Source organism: Rhinopithecus roxellana, chromosome 13 (genome assembly GCF_007565055.1).
Source record: "Rhinopithecus roxellana isolate Shanxi Qingling chromosome 13, ASM756505v1, whole genome shotgun sequence".
NCBI lineage: Eukaryota > Metazoa > Chordata > Mammalia > Primates > Cercopithecidae > Rhinopithecus > Rhinopithecus roxellana.
The window spans coordinates 31,644,139-31,667,124 of NC_044561.1; the positions used below are offsets into that span (position 1 = coordinate 31,644,139).

At 37.9% G+C, this 22,986-nt stretch overlaps 1 protein-coding gene across 1 annotated transcript in view; it reads left to right on the forward strand.

Moving 5' to 3' along the window:
• The window catches only part of LTN1 (listerin E3 ubiquitin protein ligase 1), a 67,732-nt gene extending 52,732 nt beyond the window's left edge, over positions 1 to 15,000 (forward strand). Inside the window, exons 25-30 of the mRNA XM_010364936.2 lie at positions 773 to 959; positions 6,134 to 6,305; positions 7,199 to 7,419; positions 10,172 to 10,366; positions 11,857 to 12,024; positions 12,655 to 15,000. Of these exons, the coding sequence (XP_010363238.2) occupies positions 773 to 959; positions 6,134 to 6,305; positions 7,199 to 7,419; positions 10,172 to 10,366; positions 11,857 to 12,024; positions 12,655 to 12,717 (1,006 nt within the window). The 3' untranslated portion in view covers positions 12,718 to 15,000. The remainder of the gene's footprint in view (positions 1 to 772; positions 960 to 6,133; positions 6,306 to 7,198; positions 7,420 to 10,171; positions 10,367 to 11,856; positions 12,025 to 12,654) is intronic.
• Positions 15,001 to 22,986: the final 7,986 nt, after the last annotated feature.

Consider the following 22,986-nt stretch of genomic DNA (forward strand, 5'->3'; position numbering starts at 1 on the left):
GCAGAAGTTTGGAGAAGGCCTATGCTTGTGGGCTGGGAGAAGGAAGCCACAAGGGAAGAACGATCACAGCAGTGAAAGGAGAGAACCAGGCTAGAGTATCACAGAGAAGAGTTAAGCATTTTACTTTTTGAGAATCTCATAAGTTCACCTGAAAGTATAAATGAGTAGAGTAGTTCAATAAAGAAGAAAATTAACTTACTTTGTTGTGAAGTAATCTGAATGGTACATTTATTTTCCTAAAAAGATACAATCACGATTTTTTAAATAGGCACATAATTATTTTCTGTGTTTATCATTCTGATTAATAGTACCATTGTGATATTTCTCAATAGTGCTAAGTAGACAATATGCAGTAAAACAGAAACTAGAACGAAGTGACAAAGTTCGAAGCCTTAGTCTTCACGTTGTCTTTCATAGGGTGATAAAAGGCCTGGTAGGATTTAGAATCCCTAACCGTTTCCCCTACTAACTGAAAGACTTTGGACTAATCATTTGGCTTCTCTGGGTGTGTGATTTTTTTTCACTTATAAAACAGAACATTGAAATAGATGTTTTATAAAAATGTCTTTCCTTCAAGTGCTATAATATGTCTTTTTGATTTTACTGTTACGTGAGATTAGGAGTTAAAATTGGATCCATAGAGGGGAATTTTTAAAACGTTTTTTGGAAAATAGAGAAATTTTTCTAAAATGCTTGAAGTTTACAAGTACTGTCAGTTTGTTAAGGGATGAGTTATAAAGAAAACTTGTGGTGTTTAATCATTGATTCTTAGGTCACCACCAGCCGCACTGATGTCTCTTCTTAGCACTCAAGAGGACTTACTAGAAAATGTTTTGGGGTGTGTTCCTGTTGGACAGATAGTTACTATTAAACCACTGAGTGAAGACTTCTGTTATGTTCTGGGATACCTTCTCACTTGGAAATTAATACTCACTTTCTTCAAAGCCGCGTCATCACAGGTAAATAAATATGTGACAACTTTCGATAGTTCTGTCCTAATATGCTTCTGATACTGTTCTAAATACCTTCCTTCCCTTCAGTTTAATAAAGGGGAAATCCTTATGTTTTAATCTCATCCTTTTTTTTTTTTTTGCATTTGAGACAGGGTCTCACTCTGTTGCACATGCTGGAATGCAGTGGCACGATCTTGGCTCACTGCAGCCTCTGCCTCCTAGGCTCAAGCGATCTTCTCACTAAGTAGCTGGGACTACAGGTGCAAGCCACTATGCCTGGCTAATTTTTATATTTTTTGTAGAGATGGGGTTTCACCATGTTGCCCAGACTGGTCTCATACTCCTGAGCTCAAGTGATCCACCCTCGTTGGCCTCCCAAAATGCTGGGATTACAGGCATGAGCCAAGGTGCCCGGCCTAATCTCATTTTATCCAGCTAACTTCAGACAATCTGCTTAATAAGTTTACTTCTGTCCCTTATACCGTACCCCTCCAAGCAAAAGTAATTACTCTGATATGTGGCCAGATCAACTTTTTTTCTAACTGAATGTAGTCACCAGGTTCTTTTATATCAAGAAATAATATTTATATAATTTAATTGTGTACTATCATAGTAATTATTTCAAAAGAATTGAATCTTGTGTTTTTTCTGGTTTTTGGGGGGGGGGGTTCAGTTTTTCACTCTGTTGTGGAGATTTCACTTAATACATCATTGGCAATTTACCTTACTTGAAAATCACTGTTTGGAGAAAGATCTGTGAAACATTACCTGTGTAATAATTCCAGCTGTTACCTAAGTGGTAAAAATATCTGAAATATTTTGCCCAAATTATTCTAGCAGCCACTAGATGTCTCTGTTGTCTCATGTTTAGGAAGTAAGACCTTGTCCAAGAAGAAACTGGAAAGATCTCTCTAGTTTTTATTTCTTATAGAAAGATCCCCACTTGAGGGTAGTTTGAGCCCAGGAAGCGGAGGTTGCAGTGAGATGAGATCATGCCACTGGCACTCAGGCCTGGGCGACAGAGCCAGACCCTGTCTCAAAAAGAAGAAGGAAGATCCAAATCTCTGTCAATCTTTGATTGAATTAACCTAGTAAAATATGTGCCTTCTTTGACAGGTCAATACAAAAAGATTTAGTTTATCACTTAGTGTGATTAAGTATTCATGGCATTCATTTCCAATGTGACTTTTTGGAATTTTTAAATTATAATTTATGTTGTTGCTCATAACCTATACCTTGGTACAAAGATATCAATTTTTGCATCTTTGCATTTGTACATCTAAGGGGAAAAATCAAATCACAGAAGTAGCATTGATCTAGTTGTTAAATAGATTAGTTTTCTTTTTAGGCCTGTCATGTATTTTTGTGACTTAAGCTGGTTTTATTTGCTGATGATGTATTTCAAGAGCTCCTTATTGGGCTTTTACATCAATTTCTTAAAATATTGTTGATCTCTAAAAAATAGCAGCAGATTGAGGCTTTTGTGTATAAGAGTTTTGTTCTCATTTTATATTCAGAAATTAGGAAAATGGCCATGCATCACCTTTTTTATTAGGCTGGGATTGGGTTAGGGTACAAAATTATACAGCAGCATTTATTATTATTATGTCTGAAAAACTTGAACTGAGCTGTAGGCAGATAAGCCAGAATAACCCACCTAATAATTAGTATTATTAGGTGGGTTATTCTGGCTTATCTGCCTACCTAATAATTACATGAATCCTAAAATAAACAATTTTTCTTCAGAAAACTTTAAATGTTCCTAAATCATGGGTTAACTTTTTTCTCAAAAAAACTCCTAGCAAATCAGATTGAACTAGAAAAAGTTGTATATGTACATGTGTATGTTTATTTGTCTGTTTTATAAAGCTTTACTGAGATATTGCACATACCACAAAATTTACCCACTTAGCATACACAGTTTGGTGTTTTTTAAATTTTTTTTTTTTTTTTTTTTTGAGATGGAGTCTCGCTCTTGTCCCCCAGACTGGAGTGCAATGGTGCGATCTTGGCTCACTGCAACCTCCACCTCCTGGGTTCAAGTGATTCTCCTGCCTCAGCCTCCCGAGTAGCTGGGATTACAGGCGCCTACCACCATGCCTGGCTAATTTTTCTATTTTTAGTAGAGACGGGGTTTCACCACGTTGGCCAGGCTGGTCTCAAACTCCTGACCTCAGGTGTTCCGCCCCCCTTGGCCTCCCAACGTGCTGAGATTACAGGCGTGAGCCACCTCACCTGGCCACACAGTTTGGTGTTTTTAGTATATAGTCATCCCTTGATATCTGCAGGGGATTGTTTCCAGGCTCCCTCCCATGGTCCACAACCCAGTGAATACTCAAGTTCCTTACATAAAATAGCATAGTATTTGCATCTAACCTATGCACATCCTCCTGTATACTAGTTAAAATCATCTCTAGTTATGTATACAATGTAAATGCTATTGAAATAGTTGCTATACTGTATTTTTAACATTTATAGTATTTTTATTGTATTGGGTTTTTAAAAATCACTTTTTTTGCCCCTCAAATATTTTCTATCTGCGATTGGTTGAATTCTCAGATGTGGAACCCGTGGATGTGGAGGGCTGACTGTATTCACAGACTTGTGCAACTATTACCACTATCTAATTTTAGAACATTGTCAACATCCCATTGTATTTGGTAGCAATCACTTCCCATTTCCTCTCAAACCCTACAGCTCCTGACAGCCATTAAACTGTGTTCTGTCTCTATGCATCTGCCTGTTCTGGACATTTCACACATCTGGTCTTTTGTGTCTGGCTTTTATCTTAGTATATTGTTTTCAGGATTTATCAGATTGTAGCATGTATCATAAATATTGCATTTCTTTTTGTGGCTGAATAATACTCCATTTTATAGATATCACATTTTGTTTATCTGCTTATCTGTTAGTGGACATTTAGGCTGTTTCTGGTTTTTTTGACCATTGTAAATAAAGCTGCTGTGAACATTAATGTATAAACTTTTGTGTTGAAATGTGTTTTCATTTCACTTGTGTTGTATACTTCAGTGGGATTGCTGGGTCATATATGTGTGTTTTTTAAAGTCCATTGATATTGCTGATTAATTTTTAAAATATCTCTAACTTTTTATTTTGAAAAAAATTAAACAACAACGTTGGAAGAATAATTCAATGAAAAGTCACATACTCTTTTAGATCAACACATTTTTAACACGTGGCTACATTTGCACATACTGTCTCTGTATGTACTCTTTTTCTGCTGATCTGCTTGAAACTAACTTGCAGACATTACGATGCTTTACCAAAAGCATTTAAACATGTATCTCCTAAGATCAAGGACATGTTTCTACATAAGCAGAATATAATTTTTATATTCAAATTCAATTTCGATGCAGTAGTACCTAATTTTTATTTAGATACTCTCAGTGGTCCCAGTAATATCTTTATAGTTTTGTTTTCTTCTGTGTTGAAGATCCAATCAAGAACCATGTTTGTATTTGTTTGCCATATTTCTTTAGTTTCTTTAACCTATAATTCCTATACCTTTCTTTTCTTTCTTGTCATTGTTTTGGCCAGCTGTTTTTACCCTGTCATACAGTTTGAATTTGTCTGATCGTTTCCTCATTAGATTGTGGTTGATTTTCAGCAAGACTACTTACTGCACAAGTTGTTACATGTTCTCAGAGTCTTACCTCAGGAGCCATATAATCTCGTTGTGTTCTTTTACAGGTTGAGTATTCCTTATCCAAAATGCTTGGGACCAGTAGTGTTTCTGATTTCAGATTTTTTCAGATTCTGGAATATTTTTGTTACACGTACTGGTTAAGCATCCCAGATCCGAAAATCTGAAATGCTCCAGGAGCATTTCCTTTAAGCATCATGTTGGTGCTCAACAAGTTTTAGATGATGAAGCATTTTGGATTTTCAGATTTGGGATGTGCATCCTTCATTAGTGATGTTAAGTTTGATGATAAGAGCCCTTTGGTCAACATATTTTAAAAATCAATTCCAAATTCTATTACTTGATCCTTGTAAGTATTCATAGTGTTTATAAAATAAAAGGCCGGGCACGGTGGCTCAAGCCTGTAATCCCAGCACTTTGGGAGGCCGAGGCGGGCGGATCACGAGGTCAGGAGATTGACACCATCCTTGCTAACACGGTGAAACCCCCTCTCTACTAAAAAAAATACCAAAAAACTAGCCGGGCGAGGTGGCAGGCGCCTGTAGTCCCAGCTACTCAGGAGGCTGAGGCAGGAGAATGGCGTAAACCCGGGAGGCGGAGCTTGCAGTGAGCTGAGATCTGGCCACTGCACTCCAGCCTGAGGGACAGAGTGAGACTCCGTCTCAAAAAAAAAAAAAAAAAAAAAAAAAAAAGAAAAGAAAATGTTGTAGTTTACACAAAGAAAGGATAAATGCTTGAGGTGATAAATACCTCACTTACCCTATTACATATTATATGCCTATAAAATACCTCATGTGCCCCATAAATATCTACTGTGTACCCACAAAAATTAAAAATACAAAATTTTTAAAAAGAAAAAAGAAAATGGTATCTTTGTCCTATGAGGAGATATGTGATATAGTAGAAGAAATTATCTTAAAACCAATACAGATACCAAAGAACTGCAAAGTCAGTGTGGAAAATGCAAGCTGTGTTACTGAGGGAAAGCAGGAGTTGTGAAGCACAGGTCTGACAGATACCTGCAGTGCTCCCAGTGGTGGCTCGTTTTTCTGTTTTTAAAAGAGAAACCAGAAATCCGTATTTTTATGTGAAATCTCCTGATTGAAAAAACAACTCTGAGAAGACCCCCAAGACATCTTGGACTACTAGTTTGTGCTCTCTGTCCTAAAGGAATGTCGGAGGTTTGGATACCGGATGAGGTCAGCCATAAAAACGGGATAGTTTTAAGCAGGAATTTGAAAGGTTAAGGACAATGGTGTGGAAGACTTGGGAGGAGAGTGAGGGAGTCATCTGTGGGAATGGTGAGTAGATTTTCTTATCTCAGACACTAAGCCAAGGTGAGTGTATTCTAACACAGGAAGACAATTTGAGAAAAATATTAGCAACTTGTTCTAATAATGAGGGGATAGAATGTCTGTTCGTTTACGAGGAAAGGACATTTGTTATACTTTGAGTTCTTTTATACCAATTGTCTTGGTGTATTTGGTTTACTAACAAATTCTTTGCTCTCCACCAGCTTCGGGCTCTGTACTCAATGTATCTTCGGAAAACAAAGAGTTTGAATAAATTGCTCTATCACCTGTTCAGGCTTATGCCAGAAAATCCAACCTATGCCGAGACCGCAATTGAGGTCCCAAATAAGGACCCTAAAACATTCTTTACTGAGGAGCTCCAGCTGAGTATTCGAGGTCAGTAAGATATGTGTTTATGTTCTTTCTTGGATGCTAGATTCACACTAGGTTGAATTAAACTTTTCCCTGGGAATGTGGAGAATAACCCCAAAGGTAGGTCCTGGCTATGAAAATGTTGAATTTGACCATTTTCCATATTTCTCTAAATAGGATGAATAATTCGATTTTACCCTAAAATAAAGGACTGTGAGGAATTTAATATATTTTTGAAGCTTAGTGTGGTGGGACTATTAACTTTTGACTCTGTAAAACATTTCTTATGTGATAACATTTTATAGGCATATAAATAAGGGGAAATAAAGTTGAATAAAATGTATTTCATTCTGGGAGCTCGTATGTGAGCAGAGAGGATAGATATGCATATATGTGGTTGTACCACAGTATTGGAAACAATTTACTGAGAATATGCTTTTTTTAAATGCCTTGGAGATCTGAGGATGGACTGCATCTTGTGAATATTGAGTTGGGTATTCTAAGACTTCTGCACAGCAGCACAGCGAGCTCTGGGGAAAGTAAAGGAGGCCAGACTCCTTTTCATAATTTATAATACCAAGCATCTTTAACTTTTCCTTCTTTTTAAAATGTGTATACTCTATTTTATTTGTGGTCTTTCATGTTTACTATAGAATTCTGTTTCTAGGTAGATTTTTTTCAGTGTCAATTGGGATTTTCACTTAAAAAAAATTATTTTGCCATTCTTATGGTTCATTTTGAATGTGTGGAAAGATGCTGATACTCCAGAGTTCTGGTTTCTCTGGTATATTTGTTTGATGAGCTATAGCACTATCGTTGAGGAATTAAGGATCACTTTTTAAAGAAAATACTAATATTAGTCTGTTATTCTATGTAAGAAATACATGTGACTAATCAGGAATTTGTTTTTTCCTCAGAAACAGCAACTCTTCCATACCACATTCCACACTTGGCTTGCTCAGTCTATCATATGACATTAAAAGATTTGCCTGCCATGGTTAGGTTGTGGTGGAATAGCAGTGAGAAGCGTGTTTTCAATATTGTAGATAGATTTACAAGCAAGTATGTCAGCAGTGTTCTTTCTTTTCAAGAAATATCTTCTGTACAAACAAGTACACAACTGTTTAATGGCATGACGGTTAGTATTGTCTTGACTTTCTCTAGAAAAGTTGTTTTAATATTGGGTATGTCTGTCATTGTTAATATCAAAACAGACTGTAGCTCTTGGCTCAGAATTTATAGAAACTGGTGGCCAGGATTTGTGGCTCATGCCTGTAATCCCAACGCTTTGGGATGCCAAGGTGGGAGGATCACTTGAGCCCAGGAGTTCAAGACCAGCCTATTTTGTTTTCTCATTTGTGTGTCAAATCTCAATATTACTTCATGTATGGATTGAAACAGTGGTATAATTTTCATTCACACACTACAGTAGTCTATTCTCACATTTCTATAAATGCCTGAGACTGGGTAATTTATAAAGAAAAGAGGTTTAGGCCGGGTGCAGTGGCTCATGCCTGTAATCCCAGGACTTTGGGAGGCCGAGGTGGGTGGATCACTTGAGGTCAGGAATTTGAAACCAGCCTGGGCAACATGGTAAAACCTCATCTCTACTGAAAAAATACAAAAATTAGCCATGCGTGGTGGCGGGCGCCAGTAATCCCAGCTACTCAGAAACTTAAAATCGTGGCGGAAGGCAAACGGGAGTCAGCATCTCACATGGCCAGAGCAGGAGGGAGAGAGGCGGGGAGGTGTCACAGAATTTTAAACAACCAGATCTCATGAGAACTCACTCACTATCACGAGATTAGCACCCGTGGGAAATCCGCCCCCATGATCCAGTCACTTCCCACTAGGCCCCACTTGCAATATTTGGGATTCAGCATGAGATTCAGGCGGGGATACAGATCCAAACCATTTCACCCAGCAGATAGTTTTTGAGCATTCATTAGTTCATTCAAAATCTGTATTGGAATACTTACAGATGCCAAGCACTGTGTCCCAGTCACCAAGGATATGAACAGTGTAGTAGGACTAGACTCTTGTCCTGTAATAACATACAGTCTAATAAAGGGAAAAGAGCGATACTGATAATGATTTTTGCCTTGGAAAGTAGCATGTTAAGAGAAAGAGTTCCTCATGATCTGAGTGGGAAAGATTCATCTGGCTGAGGGGATTAAGTGAGATTTTATGGAAGAAAATCACCTGGAGGTGGGCAGGATTTTGTTATGGGGAAAATGAAGGGAAAGGCATTTACTATAGAGAAAATAGGCCGGGTGCAGTGGCTCACACCTGTAATCCCAACACTTTGGGAGGCCGAGGCGGGCGGATCACCTGAGATCGGGAGCTCGACACCAGCCTGGCCAACATGGAGAAACCCCGTCTCTACTAAAAATACAAAATTAGCCGGGTGTGGAGGCACATGCCTGTAATCCCAACTACTTGGGAGGCTGAGGTAGGCGGAGGTTGCGGTGAGCCGAGATCATGCCATTGCACTCCAGCCTGGGCAACAAGAGTGAAACTATGTCTCAAAAAAAAAAAAAAAAAAAAAAAGAGAGAGAGAGAAAAAAATACTATTGCAAAAAGCACAAAAGTGAGAATGTCATTTCAGCTGTTGCCCAAGAAATGATAAATAACGCAGTACTCCAACCCAAATAATGAGTAGGAGTCCCAGAGGTGAATAGACTACTCAACAGTGAGTTAGAGGTATGTTGGGAAGGGCCTCAAATAACAATCCAAAGTGGTACAGTTCAGCCACTGAACATTTTTCATTCAGGCCGTAGCATGGTCAGAGTTATGATCTTTGAAATTGCTCTGACCATAGTCTATAGCATGATCTGTTGGCAAACAGTTTGGATTCAAATGAATGGTTAGAGGAGACTGTTGGGGTAGACATTATGAGCAAAGGACTAGGGCATGGGTGAGGCAGTATCAGTGGGAATATAAAAGAGTAGGGATGTGAGAGATGTGCTAGTGATTTAGTTAATATCTAGGATGAGGTAGAAGCAGAAATTTAAAATGGTGTGCTATGATGATTTTTTAGCCTGGAAGTAGGAAATTCAGAAGATGAAGTTTGTAAAGGATGATAATGTGTGCATTTTATGTTGAGTTTGCAATGTTGGTTTGAAAACCAAACAAATAACTATAAATGTTCTGGCAGTTGATGGTTGGCTCCAAAGCTCAGGAGGATAACATGGTAGAGGAAGACTTATTAGACGTAGAAGTGATATTCGATACTCGGTGTGGAAGAGAAGGGATAATAACCCATTCTGTCACTTATCTAGTCAAGGTTTATTGAACTATTATGTGACAAGCCTAACACAATAAAACCTTTTTTTATGAGCAATTAATGTCTTTTAAAACAAACTTTGAATATCACAAAATCACTGTAAAAATATACCAGGCAGGTATTTAAACCTATTTCCTTATCTTTTTTTAAAATTTTTATTTTTTTGAGATGGAGTCTCACTCTGTCACCCAGGCTGGAGTGCAGTGGCGCGATCTCGGCTCACTGCAAGCTCTGCCTCCCGGGTTCACACCATTCTCCTGCCTCAGCCTCCCGAGTAGCTGGGACTACAGGCACCCGCCACCTCACCCGGCTAATTTTTTGTATTTTTAGTTGAGACGGGGTTTCACCGTATTAGCCAGGATGGTCTCGATCTCCTGACCTCATGATCTGCCCACCTTGGCCTCCCAAAGAGCTGAGATTACAGGTGTGAGTCACTGTGCCCAGCCTAAACCTATTTCTTAATTATCTTATGTTAGATAAGTGAATGTGTTTACCTGCATTGTCCTTGAATGAAGCCTTTAGCTTTTAATAGTCAACCTATCAAAATGTTTTCTGGATGAAAGAAAGGAATTTGGCAAACAAAATATCCTTTGTTGTACTGCAGGTTAAAGCTCGAGCTACTACTCGAGAGGTAATGGCTACTTATACTATTGAGGACATAGTTATTGAACTTATAATACAGCTGCCTTCAAATTATCCACTGGGTTCAATAACAGTAGAAAGTGGCAAAAGAGTAGGAGTGGCTGTTCAGCAGTGGCGGAACTGGATGCTGCAGTTAAGCACTTACCTAACCCATCAGGTAAGTTTCTGTTTATACATTTGGCTTTATAAACTTGAAAAAAATGATCTATTTAAAAGGGCATTTAAACATAAAATACATCTTTTCTGCTTAAGGTAAAAATAGATATTAAACTTCCTTGGATAAATAAATACAGATATATGCCTAAATGGATTAAACCTGCCTTTCTGTTTTAATTTTTTTTTTTTTTTTTTTTTTTTTGAGACGGAGTCTCGCTTTGTCACCCAAGCTGGAGTGCAGTGGCCAGATCTCAGCTCACTGCAAGCTCCGCCTCCCGGGTTCCCGCCATTCTCCTGCCTCAGCCTCCCGAGTAGCTGGGACTACAGGCGTCCGCCACCTCGCCCGGCTAGTTTTTTATATTTTTTAGTAGAGACGGGGTTTCACCATGTTAGCCAGGATGGTCTCGATCTCCTGACCTTGTGATCCGCCCGTCTCGGCCTCCCAAAGTGCTGGGATTACAGGCTTGAGCCACCGCGCCTGGCCCTTCTGTTTTAATTTTTAAGGTTCTGTCATTTATTTTCTGGTGTTTGCGAGGGATTGACTTTATTTCATTAACATTGTAGAAGATGTGGAACGGTGCATGGTATTAAGGAAATTGTTTCAGAGAGGATCTTTTGAAAGATACTGGACAGATGAATACCTTCTGAGCTACTTTCACTTTTATCCTTACATTTCAACTCCTCTTTGCTTAAAGAAGTCCCAGTACCCTCAAAGACCTTTGACCTCTCACCACATTTTAACTCTTCAGTTCTGTTTGCACACTGTGTATCTCAGGCGTTCTACAGTAAGGAAAAACTTTTTTTTTCCAAGACAGAATTTTGCTCTTGTTGCCCAGGCTGAAGTGCAATGGCACAATCTCGGCTCACTGCAACCTCTGCCTCCCGGTTCAAGCGATTCTGCTGCCTTAGCTTTCAGAATAGCTGGGATTACAGGCACCCACCACCACACCTGGCTAATTTTTTGTATTTTTAGTAGAGATGGGGTTTCACCACGTTGGCCATGGTGGTCATCGAACTCCTGACCTCAAGTGATCTACCCACCTTGGCTTCCCGAAGTGCTGGGATTATAGGCGTGAGCTACGGTGCCCGGCCAAGAAAAACTATTTTAAACAAATGTGCTCACCAGTATTGTAGAGCTGGAGCAAATAATTTGAGATAATTTCCTCATTTTCAGTTAAACATTAGAACTAACCTAAATGATTTAATTATTAAGAGAGTTTTATCAAGCAATAAGCTTGGACTATTACACTTTAAGTATTGGTCCAGAAGCCTTTAAAGTCTGACTTTAATGGAGAAAAATTACATCTGGTTCTGAAAACTTGGGAGGTTATTTTAGAAACCAACATTCATAAAAGTTAGGAGATATGAACATAGCCAAGCAGATTGTCTTCTTTCAGAATTGTGATTCAACTTTAAAATTTGTGAAATTGAATAAAAATAAAATTGGTGGTCATCAGTGTGTTGTGACTTACTTTTTCTTCTTGTTAACAGAATGGAAGTATTATGGAAGGCTTAGCTTTATGGAAAAATAATGTAGACAAACGTTTTGAGGGTGTTGAAGATTGCATGATCTGTTTCTCAGTCATTCATGGTTTCAACTATTCCCTTCCCAAAAAAGCCTGTAGAACATGCAAGAAAAAATTCCATTCAGCTTGCTTGGTAAGTCTAAAGAGAAATTAACTTACTTACATTTTATGTATTTTATACACATAAACACACGCATGTGCACACACACACATACACAGTGTCTAACTTTGGAAGAGAAAATGTATGTTAAACTTAATTGTAGCTAATGGGAGATATATTAAAAAGTGATTTTTTTAAATCTGCAAAAGATAATTAGCAGTTTACCGAGACTGGTAGAATCAAGGCCCTCTAACAAATGGGTGTTTCCAGTGACCTTTTACTGCTCAAGAAGTAGAAGGTCTTCTGAGATCTAGACCATGAAGGAGACTACAGGAGTTGGTACGTACGGGAAGCCATCTGGCATCAGAGCCCTATGCTCTTTTTAAACATACGGAAAAAGAAGTTGCCATTTGTTCATTTGTTTCACAGGAGATTTCTCATATCTTAGTGGTTGTGTGCATGAGCCTAAGTAGAAAGAACTTAGTGTAGCCATCGGAAGTAGACTCATTTGTGTTGATTTTGGAGATACAGAGCAAAAATTTTAGTATTCTTCCCTTTTCACTTTATCATTTGAAGGTTACTTTAGATGTATATGTACTTTATGATATATGTAAGAGGAGAGCTTTAAAAAGTCTTTGATATTTAAAACCTTTTCTTTTTCAGTACAAATGGTTTACATCTAGCAACAAATCCACTTGTCCACTGTGTCGTGAGACGTTTTTCTGAGGTTTTCTTCACTGGAAGGGATCCCTGAAGTACATCAAGCAGAGGCATTGGATTTGGATCCATCTTAAAATGTGGATGTGGGGAAACCAGTGAGCATTACTTTTAAATAGGACCTTCTCTGGAAAATTATTTTGGTTAATGTAATAATCCTAAAATCAGGTTTACTTAACTTTAGATTGCTTTGTAAATGTTTGGAAACTTCCTTTTACAAGAGAATATTACATATTTGAGAGAAAATATTTCTATTAATGGTTTAATCTCTTTGTATATTTAAAAATAAATATGAAAAACCCTAAATTACAGAATTGGAATTTGTGAAAAGATTGTACAACTATATTATTGATAAACCCGTTCCATTTGTCAATCTGTATTTTAGAGTAGTCCAAGTGAAGCAAAATGAACGGAGAGAGCTGATTTACATCTATAGATATTTTAAGTCTTATTTATTAGTCATGACAATAAATTAGTAGTATTCTGATATTTGTAGATTATTTTAATGATAAAAATGACACTAAGCTATTAATATGGCTTAAGATATTTGGAAGCATGCTCTGAAATCCTATATAAAAGAGTTCCAACTGAACTTCAAGGTGCCTCCATTTATCAAGGGTTATGAAACTCAGAAAATTAAATTCTTGATGCTGACCTTATTGCTTGTGGAAGAATTATTTCTATATATTAGTGAAATTTGAATTGTAAATGTGTAAGTGAATTTATTACTCCGTTTGAGTGAGTATCTAGAGGGTGAGAATTTGAAATAGTAATTTGATTATTTCATTCATGAAGCAGAGTGGTAGTTATCTTTCTGTTGAGAGGGAAGAAATAAATGAGTATTACTGAAACTTAAAGATCAGTGGAGAAAAAAACATTTAAAAATGTTGTAGGAGACTTTCAATTTTGGAAGCAAACTTAGCTATTCTTACCAGCCAAAGTTATACTAAATAAGAGACTTGGGGGAGCAAATGTTTTTCAGCCTTCAGAAATGGAAAGTTAAGGATTTTAGCACTTAAGTAAAATTCAGTATAATAGGCTGAAGTGGAGTAAGTGAAAACCTGCCTTTTGCCACTCTTAAAAATTGTGCCCAAAATATAAAAGTATGGAAGTTTAGAACTTGGAACAATTTCATTGCAGTCTTCCATTATATCTAGGTTACTTGAGAGACCAGCTAATCATCTCTGCTGCACATGTTTAATTGGCAAAAAGCAATTCATGATAAATAAAATTACTGCTTTCCATCTACTGGGTAAAATGACTATTGAAATAGTATGAATGTGGTCAGAGGATTATAGTTGAGAGTGAAGTGCTACGTGTGGGTTATAGATCTCTCAAATTTTATTTATAGATGCAGTGTCTTGCCCAGTTTTGTTTGCTTCCTACATTTTTCTGTAAAATATTTATTGTTTTCTAGCCTTGAGACTCTGAGGGTAAGTGAAGTACAGATAGCAAAATTTTACTACCTCGTTAGCCCTTTTCTTAAAATATTCTCTATCTTTCTATGTCTCTCTGACATAGTAATCCCAAAGGATTGTGTTACTCCCCTGTGAAAGTTACTACTTTTCCTTTAAAAATGGTTTTATAATAAGACTGTTTAAAACCTTTCCAGTATTGGTACATCTTGGCTTCTGGCCCATACCCAAGCAGACAAGAAAACGGAATAATGGAGCATTGTTTTTCCACGTTAGTATTAGGGCATCAGATTCTTGGTAAAACACTGTAATTAAGTAGTTATAATTAAATAACTGTTCTTCATACTTAGGACTCGTAATACGTTTCTTTAAGACTTGTAAGTATAATTGTAAAGCTTGTTAACTGTTTATATATTAAAGAAGAAGCTTTACAAAATAAGACTGAAGTTCAGGATACCACATTAAAGTTTTATCTGTACAGCGTTGACAACTCTAACAAAAAGGATAGCAGCCCTTAAAATTTTAGCTTAAGGACATTTTAAAATTGCATGAGTTTAGCAAAATTATTAATTTAAAACCTCAAAGTAAATTGCAAATTTAAAAATTTATTTTTGACTCTTTTATCACATGCTCTAATGTATGTACATAAGTTTCTGTGGCTTAAATATGTTGTTATTTGATACATTTTTCTGGTGCGAGTAATTAATGTTATTATTTGATTGTTATACCATATGTGCCCATTAAAATTCTTTTTAATTACAAATATTTCAAATATACAGAAAAATAATAATATAAATGCCCTTGTACCCTTCACATACTATTTTGCCATATTTGCTTCTGATTTTTAAATAAATAAAATGTTACTCTTTTGTACTTCTCCCTGGCGCCATTCTCCTCCTTCTCTCCCTAGAGCTAATCTACTATTCTGAAGTTGGTGTGACTCCTTCCTATTTAAGATTTTATACTTTACCATGTGTTTTTATCCAGAAACAATATATAATAATTAACAAAAATTATGTTAATGATGTTTTACTGTATGTAATCTTTTGTAGCCTGATTTTCCACTTAACATAATATGCTGTTTAGTGTCATGTCAGTTTACTTACCAATTCCCTTACTAATGGTTGTTTAAATTGTTACTTTTTTGCCATTTTGAACAGTGCTGCAAGTGTACATTCTTGATCATGTCACCTCATGCAGATGTGCTAGATATTCAGGACATATGTCTAAAAATGGAATTTTAGCCCAGCATAGTGGCTCACACCTGTAATCCCAGCACTTTGGGAGGCTGAGGTGGGAGGATCACCTGAGATCAGGAGTTCGAGACCAGCCTGGCCAACATGGTGAAACCCCGTCTCTACTAAAAGTAAAAAAAAAATTAGCCAGGCATGGTGGTGCACACCTGTAATCCCAGCTACTTCGGGAGGCTGAGGCAGGAGAATTGCTTGAACCTGGGAAGCGGAGGTTGCAGTGAGCCCAGATCATGCCACTGCACTCTAGCTTGGGCAACAGAGCAAGACTCAGTCTGAAAAAAAAAAAAAAAAAAAATATATATATATATATATATATATAAAATAAATAAAAATGGAATTTCAGGTAGTAGGATGTGTATATTCTGTCACTTATCAAATTGCTCTCCAAAGTGATATGCAAATTTGCTTTCCCAACTGCAGTTTAAGAGAATTCTGGTTTTCCTATCTTGTCACCAACACTTAGTCTTATCAGAATTTTTAAGTTCTGCAGTCTGAAAGCTATGAGGTAGTAGCTCTTTGTTTTAACTTATATTTCCTTAAGAAGCCTAGTTTCATTTCATATATTTATTGGTCATTATTTGACAGATTTTCGTCCATAATCTATGCCTATTTTTCTGCTAGGTTACTTCTATTCTTACTGATCATAATGCTTTATCTCATAGGACTTCTAATATGTGGCTTGTCTTTAACATTTTCTGTGACTATCTTTAATACCACAGAATTTTTCAGTTAAATTTAATCAGATCTTTTTTTTTTACTTTTATGACTGAGCCTTTTTTATGTCAGGTTTTAAAAATTTGTTACTTAACTGAGGTTTAAAAAATTCCATTATATTTTGTTAAAAGTTTTAAATTTCAAAATGTGCCTAATTTACCTGGCATTATTTTTTTTTTTTAATTTTACTTTAAGTTCTGGGATACATGTGCAGAGTGTGCAGGTTCGTTACATAGGCACACATGTGCCATGGTGGTTTGTTGCACCTATCTACGCATCATCTTGGTTTTAAGCCCCACATGCATTAGGTATTTTTCCTAATGCTGTCCCTCCCCTTGCCCCCCCGCCCGCAACAGGCCCCAGTGTGTGATGTTCCCCTCCCTGTGTCCATGTCTTCTCATTGTTCAACTCCCACTTATGAGTGAGAACATGCAGTGTTTAGTTTTCTGTTCCTGTGTTAGTTTGCTGAGAATGGTAGCTTCCAGCTTCATCCATGTCCCTGCAAAGGACACGAACTCATTCTTTTTTATGGCCGCATCGTATTCCATGGTGTGTATGTGCCACATTTTCTTTATCCAGTCTATCATTGATGGGCATTTGGGTTGGTTCCAAGTCTTTGCTATTGTAAATAGTGCTGCAATAAACATACGTGTGCATGTGTTTTTATAGTAGAATGATTTATAATCCTTTGGGTACATTCCCAGTAATGGGATTGTTGGGTCAAATGGTATTTCTGGTTCTACATCCTTGAGGAATCACCACACTGTTTTCCACAGTGGTTGAGCTAATTTACATTCCCACCAACAGTGTAAAGGCATTCCACAGCCTTCCTATCTTCTATTGTTTCTTGACTTTTTAATAATCGCTATCTGATTGGCATGAGATGGTATCTCATTATGGTTTTGATTTGCATTTCTCTAATGATCAGTGATGTTGAGCTTTTTTTTCAAATGTTTATTGTCCACATAAATGTCTTTTGAGAAGTATCTGTTCATATCCTTTGCCCACTTTTTGATGGAATTGTTTTTTCTTGTAAATTTAAGTTTCTTGTAGATTCTGGATATCAGACTTTTGTTCAGATAGGTAGCTTGCAAAAATTTTCTCCCATTCTGTAGGTTGCTTATTAACTCTGATGACAGTATCTTTTGTGTGCAGAAGCTCTTTGATTTAATTAGATCCCATTTGTCAATTTTGGCTTTTGTTGCTATTGCTTTTGGTGTTTTCGTCATGAAGTCTTTGTGCATGCCTGTGTCCTGAATGGTATTGCCTAGCTTTTCTTCCAGGGTTTTTATGGTTTTGGGTTTTTTACATTTAAATCTTTAATCGATCTTGAATTAATTTTTGTATAAGGAAGGGATTCAGTTTCAGTTTTCTGCATATGGCTGGCCAGTTCTTCCAGTGCCGGGGTCCAGCCCTAGCGTGGCCAAGGTACCCCAAAGGGGAGAGGCAAGGTGGCGAGAGACAATAAAGACACCAGACACAACATGCAAGAGGACACAGACAAGACTGCAGCCCAGCAAAAGGCTGACAGCCCTGAATGATTTTTACTACAGGCTTATATAGTATCTTATAGAACAATTGTCAATCAGCAGAGCATCAGGCGATTACATAATTATATATAGAGTATCAGGCTATTCTCAGAAATTCATCAAGAACAGTTCTCTTCATGGATGGTCAGTTTGTTCTTCTTTCCTTGGTTACCCTTTTGGGGAATCCTGATCTTATTTTTTTTATGGAACTAGGTAAGCAAGCTTAATGGTTAACATAACAAAGTCTTCTATCAGACTTGGTGGCTCTTGCGGTTACAAGTGCTAGACGGGACCATTGTGTGGTCTCTGAGGAAATGGTCATAGGGACAATTATAGCAGCACAATTGGTTATAGGCTTAGAACTGGCACAGCAGTCTCTATTAAGTGCAAGGTTGTACTTTAACATTGATTATATGACTATGTATAACAATTTTTCTTTTTTCTAATTTCAGTATTTAACTTTCATTTTTGTTTAGGGCACCAAATTTAATATCCTTGTCGTCTTACTGTGTCCCACAAACTTAAATCTTTTCATAGAATTAACCTCCCATCTATCCACGCCATTTTTTCACCATTTATATAATTCTCAGAATATGAAATAAGTTGGGAACTTAACCATGACAAATTTTGCATAGAATTTTTGCCTTTAGGGAAATACCATATTTCCTTTTTTCCCTTATGTGTTCCCATCACATACCCCCACTGGCCATTAACCCATATTGTAGGGACAGGCCCAGGGCCAAATTTTCCGAGGGTAATGTGGTAAGATTTTTCTTCTATCTTTCCAGCTCATGGGTATTGCCCCATTTTCCAAGATCTGGAGTGGGGGTGGGCAGTACTATTACCGAATGAGTAACACTCCCCAGACCTCACCGTGAATCCCCTCCAATAGTTGTCTGCATATATATGATCAACCAAATGCAAAGCGAAATAGCATAGATTATTCCAGCGATACAGAAGAGCCCACCAGCGCCACCTGCTGCACAGGCCTTGGAAATGGCCTTGCCAACATCCAGAGGGCTCAGAGCCCTGCTCGAGAGCAGCCTTATGCGATCAGGGTCCGGGTCGTCCCTCTCCTGCATGGCCTGCGCCATTCCAGCACTATTTATTAAATAGGGAATCCTTTCCCCATTGCTTGTTTTTGTCCTGTTTGTCAAAGATCAGATGGTTATAGATGTGTGGTGTTATTTCTGAGGTCTCTGTTCTGTTCCATCGAAGACTACAGTTTTCTAAAGTATGTCTTTAAAATGTACAATCATTTCTATCCAGTGTGATAATTTTTCATCTTAATTGTAACATTTAGTTCATTTATATAATGTAATTACTAAGATAGTTTATAATTAGTTTTCTAATTTTTCCATCTGTGTTGTATTCTATTTCTTTTTCTATTTTCCCCTCCTATTAGTTTTTCACATCATAAAATATATTAACTTATTATTTAAGATTATCCTAGAGATTCCAACATTAATACCTGACTTATCAACATCTCATATAAGTTCTTTTTGTCACTTCCTGGAAAATTCAAAGCACACATCCTTAATCCCAGCCCTTTGGGAGATCAAGGCAGGAGGATCACTTGAGCTCGAGTTCAAGACCAGGTCGGGCAATGTGGTGAAACCCCATCTCTACAAAAGAAAATACAAAGATTAGCCAGGCATGGTGGTGTGCACCAGTAGTCCCAATTACTTGGGAGACTGAGCTGGGAGGATTGCTTGAGTCTGGGAGGTCAAGGCTGCAGTGAGATGAGATCATGCCACTGCACTCCAGCCTGGGTGACAGTGGGAGACACTGTCTCAAAACCAAAAAATAACTTCAGTACTATCATCATCATTATTATTATCATATTTTGTGATCAAGTCTCACTCTGTCACCTAGGCTGGAGTGCAGTGGGATGAACTCAGCTCACTGCAACCTCCACTTCCTAGGTTCAAGTGATTCTCTTGCCTCAGCCTCCCAAGTAGCTGGGATTACAGGCGTGTGCTACCACGTCCAGCTAATTTTTGTATTTTTAGTAGAGACAGGGTTTTGCTATGTTGGCCAGGCTGGTCTCGAACTCCTGACCTCAAGTGATCCTCCTGCCTTGGCCTCCGAAAGTTCTGGGATTACAGGCATGAACCACGATGCCTGCCCCAGTACTATTTTTTTTATACTATTGTTTAAATGCCACAGGACATTATTGTTGTTTTATGAATCTATATATTCATTTATATTTTTCTTCACATTTACCCTTTGTATATTTCTTCATTCTATTTTGCATCTGGTAATTCTTTCATCACCTTGGCAGTATTACTCCTTTGTCTTTTGGAGTTCTGTCGTTTCTGTTACAAAGTCATCTGTGAGTCTTATTCCTTTTAAGAAAATGTGTACTGTACCCCACTCTACCCCCAGCTGCTTTTATTTTCCCTTTGTTTTGGGTTTTGAACAGTTTTACTATGATGTCTCTAGGGGTATCTGTGATTTGGTGTCTTTCATTATTTTTGGAAAATTCTCAGGCATAATCTCTTCTTATATCACTTTTGCCCCAATTCTCTCTTTCCTCACCTACTCAATTAGGGCTTTTCACCATTAGTCATACGTGTGTTAGATTCTTTTCTGTTTTGTTGTTTTATTCGTTTTTTCTCTTCATGCTCATTCTGGATTTTTATTGACCTATTTTGTAATTCACTGAACTTCTCTTCGGCTATGTCTAAGCTGTCATTTAACTCATTTACTGCATTCTTAATTTCAGTTCTATTATTTTCAATTTCTACAAGTTCCATTTAATTATTTTTACTGATTTGGACCCTCTGCTGAAATTCATCAGCAGAGTATTTTGTATGTTGTAACTTTTCTAGAGCATATTAATTACAGTTACTTAGAAGTAATTTGGAAGCCCACGCTTGATAATTCTTAATACAGTTTCCACTTTTCTCTCTACTTTCAGTCATTTGGTCTTATCTTTTAGTATGGTCAGTAATTTTTGTGTGAATGAAAAATTATTGAGTTGATTATTGATTAACTCTTGATGCTATCTTTTTTTCATAGACAGTTTACTTTTTGCTTCTGGCAAACAGTTTGGATAAGAGCAGATCAGTGTGGCAGTTAGCTAATCAAACAGCTGAGCTTTAGTCCTTTTGAAGGTTGGTATATTTACTTTTCATTCAAGGTTCTTTCACCTCTACTAAAAATACAAAAACTAGCCGGGCGAGGTAGCGGGCTCCTGTAGTCCCAGCTACTCGGGAGGCTGAGGCAGGAGAATGGCGTAAACCCGAGAGGCGGAGCTTGCAGTGAGCTGAGATCCGGCCACAGCACTCCAGTCCGGGCGACAGAGCGAGACTCCGCCTCAAAAAAAAAAAAAAAAAAAAAAAAAAAAAAAAAAAACCAAAAAGGTTCTTTCACCTTGATTGATCCTGAACTTGTTTTTGTATTCCCAGACATGTAAGACAGCCTAAAGTTCTGCTCACCTTTTCAACCTCCGGGCCTCTGTTTTCGGCTCGTTATTTCCCACTATTTAGCTTCTTAGCCTTAGGCTACTGCTTATGAATTGGCAGTTGCCTCAAGGGGAAAACAGGTGCTAAATGTCATTCTCACCTTTGCACTTCGCTTTTGGACGTGGTCTTGACCCTTCAATTTCTTACTGCCTTGGTGGCTCTCTTGCTTAAGCAGATATCCTCATCTGTGTTTCTGTATCTGTAAGTATATCTAATTTTTGAGTAGAGTCACTGGCCTGATAAAAGTACATTCTAGCCAAAATGAGAGAAGTCCCCACAATCTGTTTAATGACAAAAGCTCCACTAGAGAGAAGCAGTTACCTAGATAAGTCTTAGAATGTCAGTTCCATCCTTTCTCTTTGCTTTTTATGGATAATTTATAACCTTTATAGCAATCATATATGCACATACAATGTTTTGGTATCCCTGCTTGAGCACTTTTGGGAAACCTGTACCATCTATGCCTTAAATCCATGTAGAGCTTGTGAACACAAAATATCTGAGACAGCTCTCAGTCAATTTAGGAAGTTTATTTTGCCAAAGTTAAGGATGTGCCCATGGCACAGCCTCAGGAAGTCCTGAGACACGTGCCCAAGGTGTTTGGGGGTACAGTTTGCTTTTATACATTTTAGGGAGACATGAGACATCAATCAGTATGTGTAAGATGTACAATAGTTCAGTCCAGTTAAAGCAGGACAACTCGAAGTGGGGGCTTCCACGTTAGAAGTAGATGCCGGGCGCAGTGGCTCACGCCTGTAATCCTAGCACTTTGGGAGGCAGAGGCGGGCGGATCACGAGGTCAGGAGATCGAGACCATCCTGGCTAACACGGTGGAACCCCGTCTCTACTAAAAATACAAAAAATTAGCCGGGCGTGGTGGTGCGTGCCTGTAGTCCCAGCTACTCGGAGGCTGAGGCAGGAGAATGGCGTGAACCCAGGAGGCGGAGCTTGCAGTGAGCCGAGATGGTGCCACTGCACTCCAGCCTGGGCGACAAAGCAAGACTCCGTCTCAAAAAAAAAAAAAAAAAAGTAGATAAGAGGCAAAAGGTTGCCTTCTTTTAAGTCCTAGATCAGCCTTTCCACTGAATACACAATTACACAATTTAGTCTGGTTCAATGGATCTGCATTTTCACATAAACAACAGGAGAGAGGAAGGAATCAGATATGCATTTGTCTCAGGTGAGCCTCAGAGGGGTTACTTTGAATAGAGTGGGAGGCAGGTTTGCCCTAAGCAGTTCCTAGCTTGACTTTTCCCTTTAGCTTAGTGATTTGGGGGTCCCAAGATTGATTTTGCTTTCATGAGGTTTTATATGCATTCACCAGCTCAAGCTTAGCTGGACAGAGGCTGGGATGTGAAAGCACTGGTCGAGTCAGCTGTGGATCGCACATGCCCTTTCTATCTGATCTCTTCAAACCAGGATGCCATCTGGCTTGGTTCAGAAACTTTCACTGTATACTTTAGTTTGAATTTAACTTTTTTTTTTCCTTTTTTTTTTACCTTGGATACTTTGGCAGACTTTATGGCTATTTTAATTCACAAAAGAGACTCACCTTAAGAGACATAACATTCCATTTATTGCGGGGTAAGAAAACATAAACAAGTCAATCCGTGGGTTAAAGTTTTTCTTTGGCCAAATCCTCACCATCGTCTTTATTGTTAAGACTAGGACACCCTTTAAAAGGGCTTCCTGACTAATGATTGCCTTTCACTTCACTGTACACCCCTCCACTCTGCAGATAAGTTCATCAGTTTAACTTCAGCCAATATGCACAAGTGAATGCACCTTAATTCATTAGCAGAAATACTAATTGATACACGTTTATTCTTAAATCCTAGATGCAGTATGTACCCTTATATCTAAAATGGGTTAGCACAATAGTGCACACGAAGACATT